General features: G+C 39.3%; 1 protein-coding gene across 1 annotated transcript in view; it reads left to right on the top strand.

Moving 5' to 3' along the window:
• LOC126184197 (NPC intracellular cholesterol transporter 1-like) overlaps positions 1-21106 on the top strand; it is a 296479-nt gene that overhangs the window by 14084 nt on the left and 261289 nt on the right. Inside the window, exons 3-4 of the mRNA XM_049926565.1 lie at positions 3662-3779; positions 20729-20835. Of these exons, the coding sequence (XP_049782522.1) occupies positions 3662-3779; positions 20729-20835 (225 nt within the window). The remainder of the gene's footprint in view (positions 1-3661; positions 3780-20728; positions 20836-21106) is intronic.

Here is a 21106-nt window from a genome sequence, read left to right as displayed (position 1 = left end):
GCAGAAAGTGTTATCACTTCTATCTCTATGCTGTTCATTTTTGGAACACAACCTACGACCAGCTTAGAGGCAGATGTGATGACACTTTCTGCTGGACCTGGCCATCATTTTGCAGGACAATGTTCAAGCACATACAGTGCAAGCTGTTACTGGTTTGTTTGACTGATGGGACTGCTAAGTGCTATACCACCTACTGCACTCCCCTAACTTAAGCCCTTGCGAGTTCAACTCAGTTTCAAAACTGAGGGAAACACTTCATGGCATTCGCTTCAGAACTGCTACAATTTCGTCAGGCAACAGACCGTGCCGCTTGAACTGTCAACACCACTGGCACTGCTAAGAGTATCTTACAACTTACACATCATTGACGGCAGGTTATACACAATGCTGGTAACTACTTTGAAGGTCAGTAAAACTTTGAAACACATATCTATTTTGTGCAAGCTGTAAGTAAATAGTTTCCACTATTAAAGTTCCAAACCCTGTATATAAGTATATAGTTAAGCATATTTCAATAACACACTACTCAACTAAAAAAGTGAAGCATCCAGAAGACATGGTTGGATGTCAGTGTAACTTCATACACTATTGGTGGGTACGTAAATGATTGTAGTTGTAATTCTCTGTGATGGGTAGAATGGCCACCAGATTGTGTTAGTGTTATTTGAGTTTGGTGTTGATACCAGGCCTGGTAGGTTATATGAGGTCATGAAAAATATCAGATGTTGGGTGATCACTGTTAAGCACACAGAGATGAGGCATACTCTTGTGAGGCACCATTATCAGCACCTGACAGTGTTAGAAAGGTGCCTCTTTGTGGGTCCCAATGTGACCAGCTGGTCAAATCATCCAGTATCCAGATTCATTGGGCATTCAGATGTGCCAGTGGGCAGATGTTGGAATGCATGCAACACAAATGGCTGTGTTTGGAGTGGTGCCATGACTGGGAAGCATGGTCTGCTGATGAATAGTGTTGCATTGTTTTCAGTGATGACAATGGTTCTACACTACCTCAGATGACCATTGTTAGCAAGTTTGACAGCGACCTGGGGAGAGATCCCATTCTTCCATCGCTTTGGATGCACAGCAGTGTTACTATTGAGCTCACGGTGTGGAGAGTCATGAGATATGGCTTCAGGTTACAGTTGGTAGTGACTGAGTGGACACTGATAGCACAACAGTACGTTACAGACATTCTGCATCCTCATGTGTTGCCTCTCATGTGACATGATCAAGGAATCATTTTTCAACAGGACAATGTACATCCACACATGAAGTGTCTCTCTGTGAGCTGTATGCTAGTTGTTGAGGTACTCCTGTGGCCAATGGGATCACCGTCTTTGTTCCTAATAGAATATATGTGGGACCAGCTTGGACATCAACTCCATTCCAGTGCCAGTATCCAGAAAGACAAAGACCAGTTACAACACTGGAACAGCTTGCCTCAGGAGATGATAAGTGGCTTTTTGACACCCTTCCCAACCAAATCAGTGCATGCATCTAGGCCAGAAGGGGTGCAGCATCATATTGATAAGTGGATTCATACTGCCAAGTATTTTGTAAATTTAACTGTAAGTTCTGGTTGAGAATAACAAATTATTTAGGAGTAAAGGAGATGGCTCACCTAAAGGCAGAAGTGCTGTGTCATCAACAGATACACACACAAAAGGTAAAGAGCTTTACTTTGCTAGCTTTTGGAGTAGAATTCCTTTGTCAAGCTGTAGGAAATACATGCACGTGTGCCTACACACACACACACACACACACACACACACACACACACACACACACACACACACACACACACACACAGCCTATCACATATGCTTGTCTCCCTACATTGTGCTCATTAGACTGTCAGCTCTTTTCTGGTCCATGGTGAGTGTACTGGGTTGAGATTGGGGTGCAGTGTGGGGTGGGGTGTGGCATGGAGTGAAGCAGAAGGCAGGGAGGGTGTTGGGGGGAAGTGTCTAGTGGCTCGTGTGAGACTGCGGAGCTGTCTGTGGGCTAGGTAGGGATGCAGGTAGAGGGGGCACGTGGCAGACAGCTGTGCACTTAATTTCACAGACTAGGGCATGAGGTGGCAGCACACAACTACCAAGAAACCTCCCTGGCCTAAACCCAAGGTAGCTCGCTGTGTCCCCCCCCCCCCCCCCCCCATATAGTGTGTTTTTTGTTTGTTTGTTGTGTGTGTGTGTGTGTGTGTGTGTGTGTGTGTGTGTGTGTGTGTGTGTGTGTGTGTGGTGTGTCTTTACACAACCCAGCCCACACAGCACCCCAACTTACTCCAATACGCTCACCGTGGGCTAGGAAAGAGCTGACAGTCGAATGAGCACAATGTAGGGAGAGAAGCATGTGCATGTGTGTGTGTGTGTGTGTGTGTGTGTGTGTGTGTGTGTGTGTCTTTGTGTTTGTGTTTGTATGCATGTTTCTCCTACAACTTGAGAAAGAAATTCCATTCTGAAAGCTAGCAAAGTAAAGCTCTGTACCTTTTGTGTGTGTATCTGATGATGACGCAGTGTTTCAGCCTTTAGGTTAACTTGCATTTTGTGATCACTTAAGTAATCTCACATAGCATCCCAACCCATGAAGTTTTATTTTGTTTCCCTTTCACCTTCTGGGTGCTTCACTTTTTTGTCAGGCACTGTATATGCAAACATCCCTTTTTCATCATAATCTTAATGCTTTTTATTCTTTTAATGTTGACTTGTGTGACTGAAACTGAAAAAAAAGTGTTTTGAAAGCTGAGCTTTTTGTGTTGGTTGGGTGAAGTTACATCAGGGGCAGTATACAATGAGACTTATATGAGAAACCTCCTAAAATCACCCTCAAATTGGCTGGTAGGCTCCAGTTTTAACAGCCTAGGATTGAACCAAGGTGATCCACTCCAGTTTGTCACATTATTGTGCAACTGTGCCAACATAGTTTTATGACTCCATTTACCATGAAAAGCCTTCCAACAAGTGAAAATGCAAGATATATAGTGATTGCTGAAGTCCTGCTTGTCAACATTAAATTTCCAGATTGATGGAGTCACAGCAATCAGTGACAGAATTCTGTAATGTAAAAACAGCTATTTCCTGGATTCCAGGAGGGGCAGGTGACCCCTCTTGCATGCCTCCTCCTTGAGGATACCTGAAAACAAGTTACTCATGGCTAATCGGCAGATGCACAAGGAGTGTTGGAAGGCATAAGAGATCCATTTCTTAGCAAAATGTGGAAGCTAGGGTTGGTCAGAAAAGGCCTTAGCAAGACCTTCATCATACTGGGAAGGGGACTACAAACTGATGCAGACATGACATTGATAGCAATCAACCTGTATGGAATGGACTTTTTGGTGTGCAAGGGGTGGCTGCTGGTGAAATGGAAATATTGTTGTGATTTGTACGTACTTGTGGTACCATCAATGAGGTGGAGGTTAGCATTCAGGAAGGTGGCTTGTTGAGTTGAGGAGAACCACATGAAAAAAGCAGGAGAGGAGATATTAAAGTACAAAAACCTTTTTATAGACTTTGCACATTACTGAGTAATCAAAATTTGCTTTTCTACTTTTTTAAATAATTGCATTATACTAGCAGTGTCATGATGGGTCTTTGGATATGTACTTTAAAATTAGTTCACATCTTCCTGTATTATAACAATGGTTATTATTTATTTCCAGTTCTGATGTGAATATACTGGATGACATCACTTCTCTCTTAGCTGGAGTGGAGTGGAATCTTAACAAGACTGAAGTATTGGGAGCGAGAGCTACTATCATCATTTGGATGCTTGACAAGGTACTGTGACCTAAAAGTGTTGTTAGATGAACCATTAATCAATGTTCCTTTGTTATATCAGATTTTATTTCACAGACTAAATGTCAACACCAAGATCATTAGTAATATATAAACCCAACAATATAATGACCTGGGGTGAGTGGGGATGCTGTGGTGTAGAAGTGGTGGAGTGGCAGGTTGTGGAGGTAATGGAGATGATCAGAAGTGGCTAGGAAAACTCCACTGCACGGTATAACATATTCTTTTAGTCTTGCATTACAATGCCAAAGTGCTGCAATGCCTTTGCATTTACCCTCTACAGGCACATGGTCCACTGGCAATGCCAGTGACATTGAAAGGTCCCAGCAGTGGGATGACCATTTGACATCTATGTCCTGCTTTGCTAACACTGTTTACCTCACTCAGCAGGGCATGCCCAAGTTTGCACAATGTGGTCCAGAGTGAGCAGTGACAATGGCATGTATGTCCACTGAATTCTTGCAGGTGGTCACTACTGCTGGGTTAGAAGCTCACCCTGGTGCAGAAGGATGGCAGCAATTTGATCCTGGCTGTGAACTGCTGCTCTCTGAGGCATAATTTCAGTGCTGCCTTGGAGCCTGATGGACAGCTCATCCATTATGTTGTTCCAAGTCCAAGGGTGTGCATTTAGAACTGTGAGCTGGTCTGGTGGAACTGGCTGCCCAGACCAGCATCAGCTGCTGGCTGACCCAGGGCGTGATGGACACTTTCGTGAGCCCGATGTCATGGAGGGCGCTGCCAGACTGTGCATAACTGTGCTAGAAACGGATGGTATTTATAGCCATTAATAACACACCTCTCTGTGCTGTTACATTGCTTTCTGGCACATAGAAACCAACACATCTGTGTCTCAGCATTGTGGAAATACTCCACAGGCTGGCCTGTAGTTTCATTACCTTTCTGGAATGTCACCATGATTGTGCAGCTTGGCCCAGCTACTTTCTGTGTACAAACAGGCTCACTTGAGAAATCACATGTCAGTGCCTCTATATTATCCTGCTTGCCTCACATACAGCTGCAGTGGAGTGGCATTTAATTCAGTAACACCCAAAATTTAGCAATGGCACTAGAACTGTAAATTTCTCTTAGAAGGCAACCTACCATAAGAATTTTTTCTATATGTCTTTCAGCTTCAATGATGTGATTAAATTACAAGGGGAAAATCAGCAAAGAAGGTCTAGCAATATTCATACATAACAATAGCAATCAGATTCCAAAAGGGAAGAGGTTATAGATATAATCACATATAGTTGCAGCAGTCTTCCAGACTATCTTACATAGAGGCTAATGGTACAAATAACTGTCCCACTGAGACTTTATGGTCTACCAAAGATAGATATACAAGGAATTTCACTTTACCCCATTATAACAATATTGTACATCTGAAATACTACACAATAAAACATGTGGCTTCATTTTCCAGTCCTCTGGTAGCCAAATGGGAACACAATATCAGCTGAGCTCACATATTCTACAAACAAATGCTTGCCTTGATTTACTTTTCATTCAACATCCAATATTTTGAACAAAGTGATGCTGTTGCTACAGGTAGCTCTTTGCCCCACATTACAATGAAGACTGCAAGGTGAAAGTACTTCAATCAATAATTCTGAAATCCACTTCTTTTTGAGATAAAAAACCAATATATTTATGGTCTGACCACATGGGACCATAACAGCGGAGTCATTCTTAGAAAATCTAAACATTCTCCATACTAACATTTCTTTTGCTATTGAAATTAATAAAATGGAAACCCATCTTTTGTGGATATCATGATTCATAAAAAAAATCACAAAATAGGTTCTTGTGTGGCAGAATGTATTATAAGCCAACACATTTTGGCTTGTATTTCCGAGTTACCAGATGTCATCACCCAACTCATCATAGAATCGCACTACAGACAACTGTTTAAAGACTAAAAACTGTATTAGATCCTGAGCTGGTCAATAGAGCTCTTTGGAAGAAAGACAACATAAATTTCATTAAAGCTTGTTGCATAAATTTAAAGAATCTGTATTCAGAGATGATTGTGTGACCATTATGCTGTCACCAACATATATCTCACACAGAGATAATGAGAAAAATGTAAGTGAAGTTACAACATGTACAGAGGCACTCAGTCATTTTTTCCTTACTCAGTATGTGAATGGACTAGGAAAGAAATCTGATAATACTGGTATCATGTGCCTTTAGTCATGCACTATACAGTGGCTGCTCTACACCCTTGTATGCTTATGCCGAACAGATCCACTATTTGTTTTGAACTGCATGCATTAAAAGTTGTGACCTACCAAGAGATATGTGAAACCTAGCTATGATGGTTTTCTTTCCTTTGTTGGTGTTGTCTTATTCAGAACTATCAGATTTTTCAAGAAATCCTAAATCAAATTTGTTTCCTCTACATTGAGTGCATGTAGTACTGGATACTGTAAAAGATCATGTCTCCTTAAGGTGGCCCTGAATATACAAGACATATACAAGAATCACTGTGAGGAGTAATATATCAGCCAGATGTGTCACATGGTTAAAATAGATGCAATGCGTGTTGATGTCACATGAGTGTAGATCAGCCAGGAAAATCTGCTATTGTCAACCATTGCCTTGATACAAGACTGGGCCATCACTGGTCAAAGAGCAAATAATTATGGCACTGACAATTTGCCTGGATGCATATGCTGGGATCTGAAACATGTTGTTTGACTTCCCCTATCACACAGTGCAAGATATGCAGTTAATTTATGTGGCAGATGCTCAGAATGTCAGCCTGTCCTGTGATGAAATTACAGCCCCTTCCCTCTTGTGAGTACCTACATTTTTTGTCAGGTATCATATAAACTGAACTATGACAACAGCTCTGAACTGAGAGTGGAACTAGAAGTTGAAGCAGCAGCGTAGCATAAATATTACACCTTTACTATAAAAGTCACAGATGTTAATGTTGATGAACTGTTTAAGCCAGTAGTATTCAACCTGTGGGCCACTGCACCCTGGTGCTCCGTGAATGACCACCTGGGGTGCCATGGATTTATTTTGTAGTTAGTGGCAAAGAAGACAGTTGGGGGAAATTTCATTTCTGGTTTCAGCCTGAGTGGCCTCAGAGGAATTCTACTTTAGCTGTTGGCCAACCTGCATAAGTGGTAATAACCTTCAAGCTGAACTATCATGTGTTGCCACCAACAGTGGGGGCTGTTTTTTTCAACCAGTTTTTATTACATTGTGACTTTGTTATAAAGTTGATAAAGGCAATAAACTATAAAACATTTTTAAATTTGTTAAGTGGAAGTTAGAAGCAAGAACTTACTGAAAACAACAAGGAAAGTAGCAATTAAGGTAGGGAATGCAAGTGTGTAAAATATGACGATAGCTACTTAGATTTTGGTTTGAATGTATGCTGCCTAGCAAATTAAAGGATCATTTAGAAAGTGTTCATAAGAATGACATGGTCAAACCAACAGAATATTTTTCTACAAAACAGAGTCAAATGAAAGAACAAAAATAACCATTTGCTAACCATTGGATTATCCATAGAGATGCACTTGCTCCACAACATCTGAGTGATGACCTGAAGCATGTCATAAAAGTGGTGAAATTTTTTAAAATTTGTCCTCAGAAAGCTGATTTTTTAGACAAATGTTTCATGATATGGAGGCTGAACATACATATCCTTTTTATTTTTTATTTTTTTAGAACCACTCATTGGCTTTTCAGGGGAAAAGTTACCATACTTTTTTTAACTTAGACAAGAAGTTTGATCTTGCCTGGAAGAAGAAAATCATATCAGTGCGAAGTGCTTTCTAGACACAGACATTTTATTAAAGGTCAGATAACTAAGTGACATATATGAGAAGTTAAACTCACTGAATAAATCTCTGCAAGGAAGTGAAACTCATTTCATTCAGCTTCTTCATGAAGTTTTGGCTTTCAAAAAAGGTGTTTCTTTGAAAAAGAAGAATGAATGATGGAGAAGAAATGAACTACTTTCCATGTTTGCAGCATTTTGTAAATGACAGTGAGATAGGCCTTGCTGCAGATATTTTTTCTTTACTGTAATTGAAGGACATTTATCTGCACTTTATGTTCATTTTGAAAAGTACTTTCCTGAAAACTGTGATAGGTTTCAGTGAGTTCAAAATCCCTTCTGTAATGGTTCTCCTGTGTGTTCAGTATTACAGAAGAGGAAGAGTTCTACATCTACATCTACATCTATACTCCACAAGCCACCTGACAGTGTGTGGTGGAGGGTACTTTGAGTCCCTCTATTGGTTCTCCCTTCTATTCCAGTCGCGTATTGTTCATGGAAAGAAAAATTGTCAGTATACCTCTGTGTGGGCTTTAATCTGTCTGATTTTATCCTCATGGTATCTTTGTGAGATATACGTAGGAGGGAGCAATATATTGCTTGACTCCTCGGTGAAGGTATGTTCTCAAAACTTCAACAAAAGCCCGTACCGAGCTACTGAGCGTCTCTCCTGCAGTGTCTTCCACTGGAGTTTATCTATCATCTCCGTAGTGCTTTCGCGATTACTGAATGATCCTGTAACAAATGGCGCTGCTCTCCGTGGGATCTTCTCTATATCTTCTATCAACCCTATCTGATACGGATCCCACACTGGTGAGCAGTATTCAAGCAGTGAGTGAACAAGTGTCCTGTAACCTACTTCCTTTGTTTTGCATTTCCTTAGAATTCTTCCAATGAATCTCAGTCTGTCATCTGCTTTACCGACGATCAACTTTATACGATCATTCCATTTTAAATCCTAATGCCTACTCCCAGATAATTATGAAATTAACTGCTTCCAGTTGCTGACCTGCTATATTGTAGCTAAATGATAAAGGATCTTTCTTTCTATGTATTCGCAGCACATTACACTTGTCTACATTGAGATTCAATTGCCATTCCCTGCACCATGCATCAATTCGTTGCAGATCCTCCTGCATTTCAGTACAATTTCCCATTGTTACAACCTCTCGATATACTACAGCATCATCCACAAAAAGCCTCAGTGAACTTCCAATGTTATCCACAAGGTCATTTATGTATATTGTGAATAGCTATGGTCCTACAACACTCCCCTGCGGCACACCTGAAATCACTCTTACTTCGGAAGACTTATCTCCATTGAGAATGACATGCTGCATTCTGTTATCTAGGAACTCTTCAATCCAATCACATAATTGGTCTGATAGTCCTTATGCTCTTACTTTGTTCATTAAACGACTGTGGGGAACTGTATCGAACACCTTGCAGAAGTCATGAAACACAGCATCTACCTGGGAACCCGTGTCTATGGCCCTCTGAGTCTCGTGGACGAATAGCGCAAGCTGGGTTCCACACGATCGTCTTTTTCGAAACCCATGCTGATTCCTACATAGTAGATTTATAGTCTCCAGAAAAGTTATTACACTCAAACACAATACATGTTCCAAAATTCTACAACAGATCGACGTTAGAGATATAGGTCTATAGTTGATAGAACTTTTATTAGATTCTTCACTAGTGAAGTTTTTCTCAATGAGATTGCCAACATTTTGCTATTTGGTAAAGAAAGAGTTTTCAATCTTGAGCAAGAAAGCACTGGGATATTAATCCTTCTGCAACACCCTATCTTTTTAAGAGTGGGGTTTTTGGCTGTGTCTGTCATTAAAACCAAGTATAGATCAAGACTTTGCGTGGAGAAGGAGATCTGGGTGTTGTACCTAGTTTGGTACCAGCCCTTGACAATGCCACAGAAACAACACAGTTCGTCAGGGGACCCATGAACTCAAAACGGTTGAAAACCATGAGTTTAAGCTGTAATTACATCAGAAAAGCGTTCAACAATACAGAAAAGTTTTTCTTCACTTGTCTCTGTCTGTCCCCTCTGATATCTTGGTCATGAATATGAATGTCAGGGGAAGGTGTGGTAGGACTTGTTAACTCCTTGAAAATATCTAGGTAAACCTTTAAGTTTTGGCCATCAGATTTTGGAAGTGGTTTCCTGTTCTTATGTTTTGTTTGACACTAATCTGCTTTTGTTACACTCTTCTATGTTGTATGTTCTGATGTTTCAGTGTGCATAATATCTTTGTATGTGACAAATTAAAATGCTGGCAATGAAAACTGAAACATTTAGAAAATTGAAACCAAGGGAATGAAGAGATTACAAATTATGTACTGGTAATTACAAACAGTGAAAAATCCAGGCTGGAATAACAACAATGGAAAACAACTGTTTCAAAGCCTATGCTATATGCATTCTTCCCTCGACACTAACCCCCCCCCCCCCCCCAAACTAAACCTTTGCTAAGATACAGAGGGATTAAAGACATTAACTGCCAGTGGGCATTGATTTATATCAATCGGGAAAGTTGAAAATTTGTGCTGCACTGGGGCTTGAACCCAGTTCTCCTGCTCAATAGGCAGATGTGTTGACCCTAACACCATCTGGACACAGTCGCCACCACAATTGCGTGGTCTACCCTAGCACACCTCCTGTCAGAGTGAAATTCTAAACTTATACCACACACTACTAATGTAGTTCCTCCGCTCATTAGTCTCATTACTCCAATTGCCTGTCCCATTCCTTGCTCCCACTCCAGCCCTACAAATACCTTCTATCACACCAGTGCAACTGCATCATAATCCTTTCCTCTTCTCTAATTCTCTCCTCTCACCTTTGAAACACCCTCTCACCCCTCCACCATGATTCTGCACCTGGCAGACCACTGTCCTATCCCTGCCACATCCCTCCTTGCTTCCACAGACAGCATTAGCATTTTCCCCCACTCTTACCGTGCAATCCTTCCCTCTCCCCAGACCACCTCTGTATTCTCACTGCCCATCATAGTGAAGATTGTTGCTCCCTCAGAAACAGTTACAGTTTGACATTAGCATGCTGAGATGACAGTGGCCATGTGTGTGTGTTTTATGCACATGTGAATGTGTGTGTATTATCTATGTCTGATGAAAGACCAAGTCTGATAGCTGAGAACATGTAACAGCCTTCTTCACTATATGTCCACCACACAATGATGATTACTTTATTCTCATTTTCATCAGAATTTTCCATTGAAAAAAACCAGTGTTTCAGAGGCCCTAAGCACAATGTAAAGAACTTCTGCATGATGAGGTTTGATGGGAAATATTTGTTTTTTCATCATAAGTCCACAGGTGTTTGGTTGAAACTTATAATGTACCTGGTGGACTAATCTCTCAGAAAATAACTTGATCTCATGCACAGGATGGACATTAATAAAACCAACAAACTGCAGGACAGATTCCTGACTGGAAATGGAGCAAAAATGTCCTATGAACATTTTTTTGATACTGTTTTTTGATACAGTTTTTTGATACTGTAACTGTAGAATGTCTGACTTTGTTGATGGAGCCACAACTTCACCTCGGCTTGCACTGCGTCATCATTATCAAAGTGAAGTCCTTGAAGGTGTTCTTAATTTTGGAAACAGGCAAAAATCAGATGGGACCAAGTGTGAACTGTATGGAGAGTGATTGATGACAGTGAACCCAAGGTTTCGGATTGTCGCATACATCACAGCGCTCATGTGTGATCTTGCATTGTCGTGCTGAAGGAGAGGGTGCTCCATGTGTGTATAAACTCTTCAGATTTGCGCTTTCAGTTTGTTGAGGGATTACAGCATGCTGTTTTTATTGACTGACATAGTCATCTTACACACTGCAATGTTACCTGCTACAATTCAGAACCCTCTAGTGACAGTGGGTTGCAACTTCCATCTGCGAAGCGGAAAAGTTTGCCGAGTAATATGCATGACATGTAATACCTCAACTGATATTGAGAACAGAATAAAAGATTCATAGGCATTACTCATTGGCACACCCTCACAGTTATTAGGGCTTTTTCCTATTCCATTCATGTATGGATTGCAGCAGAATGGTTGCTTAAATGCCTCATTGCCTGCTGTAATTAGTCTAATCTTGTCCTTGTGACCTGTATAAGAGCAATACATATGGCTTGTAATGTATTTCTAGATCCGTCACTTAAAGTTGGTTCAAGAAACTTTCTAAGCAGGTTTTCAATGGATCATTTATGTCAATATCCTAGCATCTGCCAGTTCAGTTCTTTCAGCATCTTTGTGACATTCTCCCATGGGTGCCCTTCTTTGTACACATTCAGTACCCCTTGTTATCCCTATTTAGTACAAGTTCCACACATTTCAGCAATATTGTGGGATAGGTCACACTAGTGTTTTGCATGCAGTCTCCTTTGTAGATTGATTGCATTTCAGTACTATTCTACCAATGAACAACAGTCTGCCACCTGCTTTATCTGTGACTTAGACTGTGGGATTGTGCCATTTAATATCCTCAAAAACTGCTAAACCCAAGTATTTGTATGAATTGACCAATTCAGCTTGTGACTCACTGATATTATAGTCATAGGATACTACATATTTTCATTTTGTAAAGTGTATAGTTTTACATTTCTGGCCATTTAAAGCAAGTTGCCAGTCTTTACACCACTTTGAAGTCTCATCAAGATCTGACAGAATATTTGTGCAGTTTCCTTCAGCCAGTACTTCATTATAGATTATTTCATCAACTGCAAAAAGTCTTATGTTACTATTAATATTGTCTGTGAGTTTATTAACATGCAATATGAAAAGCAAGGGATGCAACATATTTTCCTGTGATACATACAAAGTTGTTTCTACATCTGTCAATGACACTCCATCCATGAAAATATGCTTCATCCTCTCTAAAAAGAACTCCTAAATCCTGTCACAAATCTCGCTTCATAACCCATACAACTGTACTTTTGATAATAAGTGTAGATGTGCTGTTGAGTCAAATGCTTTTTTGGAAATTGAGAAATCCTGCATGTACCTGACTACCTTAATCCATAGCTTTCGATATTTCTGTGAGAAAAGTGCAAGTGAGGTTTCACACAATTGATGTTTTTGGAATCCATGCTTGTTAGCATGGGGAATGTCATTCTGTTATTCAGTTCAAAATACCTCATTGCATTTAACCTCAGAATATGTTCTAAGATTCTACAACAAATATTTGTCAAGGGTATTCGACAGTAGTTTTTCAAATCACTTCTGCTACCCTTCTTTAGATGGGTGTGATCTGTGCTTTCCTCCATCTCCATGCCCTGCAGCTTTATTCAATTTTAATGACTTCAGCTTTTTCTCAATGTCACTGACACTAATGTCCATCTTGTTCATCTTTTTCCATGGTAAAAGAATTAAAATGTGACACTACTCTTGGACTCTCCTTTGAAACAGAGCATTTTAAAATGGAGTTAAGCATTTCTGTTTTTGCTCTGCTACCCTCAATTTCATTCCTGTCTCTTCAGCAAGTGTTTGCGTTTGGATCTCCAGGTGGGGACTACTCAGGAGGATGTCATTATCAGGAGAAACAAAGCTTGCATTCTATGGATTGGAGTTTGGAATGTCAGATTCCTTAATTGGGTAGGTAGGTTAGAAAATTTAGAAAGGGAAATGGATAAGTTAAAGTTAAATATAGTGGGAATTAGTGAAGTTCAGTGGCAAGAGGAACAAGACTTTGGTTAGGTGAATACAGGGTTATAAATACAAAATCAAATAGGGGTAATGCAGAAATAGGCTTAATAATGAATAAAAAAAAATAGAAACATGGGTAAGCTACTACGAACAGCACAGTGAACAGATTATTGTAGCCAAGACAGACATGAACCCCACACCTACCACAGTAGTACAAGTTAATATGCCAACTAGCTCCACAGATGATGAAGAGAGTGAAGAAATGTATGATAAGATAAAAGAAATTATTCAGGTAGTGAAGGGAGGCGAAAATTTAATAGTAATGGGGGACTGGAATTCCATACTAGGAAAAGGAAGAGAAGGAAAAGTAGCAGGTGAATATGGAATGGGAGTAAGGAATGAAAGAGGAAGTCACCTGGTAGAATCTTGCACAGAGCATAACTTAATATAGCTAACACTTGGTTTAAGAATCATGAAAGAAAGTTGTATACTTGGAAGCGGCCTGGAGACACTGGAAGGTTTCGGATAGATTATATAATGGTAAGACAGAGATTTAGGAACCAGGTTTTAAATTGTTAAGACCTTTCCAGGGGCTGATGTGGACTCTGACCACAATCAACTTGTTATAGTTCTGGCGTAACAGCAAACGCCAGCACGTCGGCCTGGAACGTAACAGCAGAGAATACTGTGAAATGAAGTCAGTCAATAGTACACTGACTAGGACCACACCATGGCAGGAATGGCCACTATATGATGAAAATATAAGCACCACTCCATACTAGTCATGGCTGCACTAGAAGACAAACAGTGATCCAAACAATTTAGCCGTGACTTGTGATCTATATTAATTGCTTGCATGGAAATTGTATATATTGAAGGACATTGATTATTTGCAAGTTGCTAATTGCTTGCAACACCTCTGTGTAAAAAGGCAAAGTTAAGTATTGTCAATTTAATTTACTGTAATAAACTCCATTAATAAGATTTGATTGAATTGTTGTCTAGCTATCTGAGAAAACAGCTTTGTAGGCACCCTATATTAGATGAGTGGACTGGACATGACATTTTGATGATGAGGATTCAGCAACAAACCCAACACCTAATGGCCACAGAATTTTATTTTGTGTTTTGCTGGCGCCTTAATTCTCCCTTTTCTTTACTTTGCAGGGGCGTTTACTAGCTATCCAAGAAAACAGCTTCGTAGGCACCCTATATTAGACAAGTGAGCCAGGCATGACAGTTATGAACTGTAGATTAAAAATGAAGAAACTGCAAAAAAGGTGGGAATTTAAGGAGTTGAGACCTGTATAAAATGAAAGAACTGGAGGTTGTAGAGAGTTTCAGAGAGAGCATTAGGGAACAATTGACAACATGGGAGCATGTGCAGCATTGTGAAGAAATCATTCACCAATTTGAAGCAGATGAAGGCGGCTTTCTTGGAAGGTATGTGACAATGGACAAAATGTGGGTTCACCACTTTGATCCTGAGACAAAACAAGTCACAACAATGGAAACATCATTTATCCCCCACCCTAAAAAAATTCTGGGTGCAAAAATCAGCCAGTAAGGTGATGGCATCGGTGTACTGGGATGCAGAAGGGGTAATTATAGTGGATTACTTGCAAAAGGGCATAACTATCAATTCATTATACTATTTCACCCTCCTGCACTGTTTGAAAGAAGAGATAAAGAAAAAAGTTGCAGAAAATTGGTGCATGGAATTCTTTTGCGTCAGGACAACACACCAGCGCTGCATGACTGTGGTTCAAATTGTTATGTCATCTGTCATATTCTCCAGATTTGGCTCCATCAGACTTTTTTCTTTTCCCAAACTTAAAATGACCTCAAAGGATGACGATTTGACAATGATGATGCAATGATTGATGCTGTGAATGCTTGGTTGGACTCGAAATGAAAGACCTTTTATTTGAATGGTTTACAGAAGTTATCTGAGTGTAGAAACTTTTTGACCCCCCATCATATGTGTTTCTCAATGCCACCAACACAAAATTGTATCACTCAGCTTTGCAGTGGTGTGAGAATTAAACTGAGGCAATACTTCTCTGTGTCTTCCTTAGTGAAAAAAAAAAAAAACATTTGAGGCAATTCTTTTCTGTGTCTTCCTTAGTGAAAAAAAAAATTGAAAGCTAAGTTGAGCATTTCTGATTTTCCTTTGCTACCTTAAATTTCAATTATTGTGTCATCCATAAGTGTCTGGACTCTAACTTTGGTGCTGCTCACTGCCTATGCATATAACCAGAATTTCCATGGGCTTTGTGAGAGATATTTCAATAAGATTTTGCTCCAGCAGCTACTGAAGGCTTCCCACATTCTCTGCTTGGTAGCCAGACACATTCTATTTGATATCTCCCTATCTATAACACTATGCTTTGTTTAACATCTGTCATGCAGGATTCGCTCTTCCTTTAGAAGTTTCTGTACAGTGACTGTATGCATGCTTATAACTGGAAGTAAATATTTTTAGTTCCTCTTTGGAATAGTACATGAAGTCATTGATAATAGTTCCAGTATGGACATCTTCAGAGAGGTCAGGTCTATTTCTTGCCATTAAATTATATATTTACATCATGAATAGACTCTCAAGCTATTTGTTCCAGGTTTTACAGGATGTATTGTCATACTCACCACTTACAAAACTGAAATTATCCCAACTTATTGTTGGATGATTATAGTCTCCTCCAATAATGACGGAATAAGTAGGGAACATTCATACATGTGAACTGCTCCACAATCAGCAGTTGGTTGCATTTTGTTCCCTAAATTGTTGCTGGAACAACCTCTTCAGTGTGGTGAATGACATCTCCATGCATACACACAGAGTGCACAAGGTGATCCTTCCATCCCTTGCTGTCAAAAGCCTGAATAACTGCCTTTTGTAGAACGGATGTGCAGGAAGAGAGTCAGTCAGGTTCTAGAAGGCATTGACAGGGATGTGTAGCCATGTTGACTCCAGTGCCATTGCTAACTGCTGTTTCTCAGTTGAGGAACGATGGCACAAACAGCCTAATTGAGATAGTCCCACAGATTCTTGATGGGGTTTAAATCTGGGTATTTTCTTGGACATGTGAGTACAGTAAACTCATCCTAGTGCTCTTCAAACCACACACATATACTGTGGGCTGTATGACATGTCACACTGTCCTGCTGGCAAATGCAATCATGATGAGAAAAAAACTAACTGGTGGACATGGTCCACAAGAATAGCTGTATACTTTTTTCAATTCATTGTGCCTTCCAGAATGATGGAATCACACAGGGAATGCCACAAAAACATTCCCCAGACTTTAATGCTCCCTTCTTCAGCCTGGACCCTTCCATCAATTGACAATGGCCATCTGTCTGATGGAGCATAAAACATAATTCATCTGAAAAGGCCACCTGTTACCGCTCAGTGGACATGTGGTTGCAGTATTGGTGTGCAAATTCCAGCCTTGGACGCTAATGAAAAGCAGGCAGCATGGATGCATGAACCAGGCATCTGTTGCAGAGGCTCATATGCAGCAACACTCACTGAACAGTTATTGAGGAGGCACTGTTGGTGCCACATTAGTTCATCTGGGTAGGCAGTTGATCAACAGTTGCATATCTAATCACCCACACACATCTCTGCAGCTTTTGTTCACCCCTGTCATCTATGGCCCTCGGCACCATTTTTGAATAGTGCCATTTTGCCATGTACGGTATATTTTGACCACAGTGGCACATGAACTGTTTACAAACTTAGCCATTTCAGAAATGCTTCCACCTCTGGCCCAAAAGCCAATGACTATGTTTTTTTGGATGTCACATAAATCACTCCGTTCCTGCATTACAACAATGATTGTTTTCCACATCATCCTGACTCCCTTTATATACCCTCAACTGCTAGTGCTGCCACCTGCTGTCTGTGAGTAGTTACTGCATGTTGACAGTGAACGTAGGCGCTGGTCACAATGATGTGACTGGACCATGTATTTTTCACTGTATATTCAAAATGCCAACAATTAATGAACCCCTCTCCTATAGCACGTGTTTCCCCATGACACAGGACACAGCACTGTTCCCAACAGCTGAAACGTGTCTCAATTGCTCAGTTTCGGTTTCAGTGGAAGACAGAAACTCAAATTTGTTGGTTAGCTGGATGGGTGCAATACCCTGACTTTTCACTCATCTCTACCTCTTTGTACACGACCCCTAGACCTACCACTGACACACCACTCACAATGAAGTGGACAATCTGTGATAGATCTCATACTCCCTGTGAAGGAGACAATACCACTGATGAGGATAGTACTTTAGGTATCTTCTGTATCCCTACTACATGACTCTTGGCAGTTTGCCCAATACAAGTTATTTGAAGCAGCTTACAATTACTTGACAGCAGCCAGAGCAATTGCCAGCTGTTTACAAACAGCACTAATTCATCCTGTGCCCAAGGAGAGCATTCACAGTGTGGTTGCATTTTGACTCAAGCATTGTTTATCTGAACATGAAACAAATAACATTCAATTAGCCTCACTGATATTGTTTTAATTTCAGAATATATTATGCTGCAAAGATTATGTGTTCCACTTAAAATCTGAAGCTGCAACAGTCAAGAAACTGGTTTGTGCAAATAAATGAAAAACTTGGGATGAAGTTTATAATTTCCTTGCAGTTAACTTTGTGTCTTGAACTTTTGTTGTGGCTGTGTTCATTAACAGGCTCATGTAACAATGTCAGAAACAATGATTACATACAGCAGTTGTCAACAGTGCAAACCACATTTGAAGAAAAACTATATGAAACACGTATGACAGTTAAAATATGCACAAAACACAATATAACATTGCAGCAGTTGAATTTGTAAGAAATATGTTTACAACACAATTTTAACAGTTTGAGCACTGACTTAGAAAAAAGTAGCTCAATAAGCAGAAAAAGTGGAAATGTTGCACTAATCAAGTAAGTACTTGTTACACTGGAATAAGCAGGAAGCAAGTTTCTGAAAAGATATTGTAGCCAAGTACTGTAGTTCACAGTATACTACAAAATATTTTACATGCAACACTCATAAGCATCCAAAAATTCTCAAAAATATACCTTTTACTACATAAATACATAATGAAAGTGGAGGGAATGACTGTTTTTGCATGAGGATTCTGTTCTCAAAAATTTCTAAAAAACACAAATGTCATTTACAGTTGTCAATACAGTATAAATTTTGAACAGCACCCACAAATGTTTCAAAATAAGCAATATATCGTGATACACGCAAGTCTGGAAACAGCCAGTGAACATTGTAGGTAAATGACATGAACAGTGGAATATTAAACTCTATAATTTCAAATCAGACCTATTTAGCTCAGATTGTTGTACAAAAAGGAAAATCTGGAAGTCAGCTTATATACAATTAATAAATGTGTGAGAAAAATTGATATTTTACTTAGCTAAATTTATGATTCCTGTTGCACAGGTATTTTAAAAATGAACACTGTATTATCAGAATATCAGAATAAAAATAGCAAAAATTATGTACCACCAACAAAACACACCTTACATAGCTGACAATGTTGGTGTGCAATCCTCAAACATTGACGGAACACGTGATCAGAGTTTACAGATCCTGCCATATGAGTGCCAGTCATACGGAGGCATAAACCAGTCAGTCATGTCCCAACAGTGATGCCATGTTTCTAGTCTGTCATTCACCTTAATACACCATCTGTCAGGAACAGCTGATAATGTGACTTAAGAAAAACACACGCAACCAAAAGGTTTAAATTTCATTGTTTATATCTGCTCATTGTAGCCAACTTGGATAGATCAGAGGTTTGTACTTTCTAATTATATGATAACACTGACATTGTCTGTGTTATTCAAATTTGGTGTATAGCCCAGGCATCTTCTCAAAATGTAAATCTTTGAAAAATTAGAATGTCCTAGTGCCATTAATTACGGCTTTAAACGTGGGCTGCTCTGTCCTCACTAGTTCCCTTCATAAATTTGGTGTATATTGACCATTTGACACTAACACGAATAGCTTAAGGAATATGACTCTGGTTAGCATTGTTTCAAGCATTTCAATGGATCAAATTACTGATATCTCTTTTCTGCCAGATATTATTAATTTTTATGTCCTCAGTTGCTTACTATTTCAACATTCATTTTGCACAACTGAAAGTGGTGTGCAGTCATTATCTATATCATAACTGAAGGGAGGAAATTTTGTTCACCATTAGTCCATGCTATTCCATTTTTCTCTCTTCTGCACAAATTCTGAAGACAGAACCCTCTCAATGTTACAGATCCTGTGTTCACCTTTGAACCTCTATTCTCCTAATGGCTTTTACTTGAAATAAGTATATGATTTTGTATCTATGACTATCCACCGATTTAATGTGTTCAGATTCTCTTCTCTACTGTGAATCCAAGACAGCATGGTGACAACATGGGTACCCAACATATTGATCATATTCACACCATAATAGGATGGTTTGCCTTTAAAGTCTTCCAACCAGTGGCTGATGAATCAGTTGAGTAATTCTTTTATAGCTGTAATGTCTGATTATAGTGTGTACTGTTGCATTTGTGGTGTTGTGAGAGACTAAGTAAACTGAAGGAAGGGAGAGACTCATGTAGTTAGCTAACAGTCTATTCTTTGTGGTGGTGATGATGATGGTGGCAAGGAGGAGAAAGATTATAATGGTTTGGAGAGGTCATATAATACGAGGCATCTAGAGACACAGGCTACATCTTCCAAATAACAACAAAGGAGTCAATGAACTTAATACACCAAACTCACTGAACAAATCCATATTAATAATATCTTAAACTTTTATTCAACAAGGCAGTTCAGTGAAGCCCGAAACTTAATACATGCCACTGGTATATCCTATTGCTGGATGTATTATGGCAGTAAAACTTTCCTCCTGTAGCTATGTTAAAGCGACATTCTTCAATGTTTCAAAAACTTTACTTTACCATAATTTAGCAGCTTCAGCCATGAGTGCAGGTGTTCATGGCCTGTTAAAGATGAATATATTAGGTATCACATTGCAGTTATGTATTTAAAATTTAAATCAGACTTTTTTGTATTAAAATGTTATGATACCTTATTATTTAAAATAGCACTTCTTCATTAAAGCATGATGATGATGATGATGACCTTCATAATCAGACTAACTGTTAACAGAATCATATTTTCCGCAATAATCTATATAGGAAACTGAAGTAATTTGGAACAGTGCAAGCAAAAAAATTATGTTTCATTAACAGATCAAATATTGGGATACAGAATAGAATGATTTTTCTGGTAAAATATCTGATGGGGAACTGCATATCAAAGTACCACTGTATATATATTCATTATTACTGAGACATTGCCAGACCAAAATCTAAAATGCATCTTCATGTGCCAATTTACAGAAGTACATCATATAATAATACTACCATATTATGTATTTCAGTCTCATAGCTCCTCTGCTGAGTGGGAATTGGGATTTATTGAAGAAGCACTATTCTCAAACAGGACACTTCCTCCTCGTACAAATATCTATGCAATTTCAACACGAAGGTAAGAGAGTCTAATCTTTCACTTTTTCTAAAGTTAAATAGGGAGTAAATGTATTTCTTCCCTTATGCATTTACTCTCTCTCTCTCTCTCTCTCTCTCTCACTCTCTCTCTCATGCTGAAATCCTGTGCATAACCATTCTCATTATTATGAGGAATTTCATATTGTTTTCAACTCATAACTGTATTTTAATTTTTTTAGTCCCCAATTTTGACTACACGAATCCTTTACTATTTGTTGAATACTCTGAAACAAAAATAGATGATGCATAGT

This window comes from Schistocerca cancellata, chromosome 4 (assembly GCF_023864275.1).
Source record: "Schistocerca cancellata isolate TAMUIC-IGC-003103 chromosome 4, iqSchCanc2.1, whole genome shotgun sequence".
In the NCBI taxonomy this organism is placed as follows: domain Eukaryota; kingdom Metazoa; phylum Arthropoda; class Insecta; order Orthoptera; family Acrididae; genus Schistocerca; species Schistocerca cancellata.
Note: the sequence above shows the minus strand (reverse complement) of the source record. Positions and strands in the feature narration are given on the sequence as shown.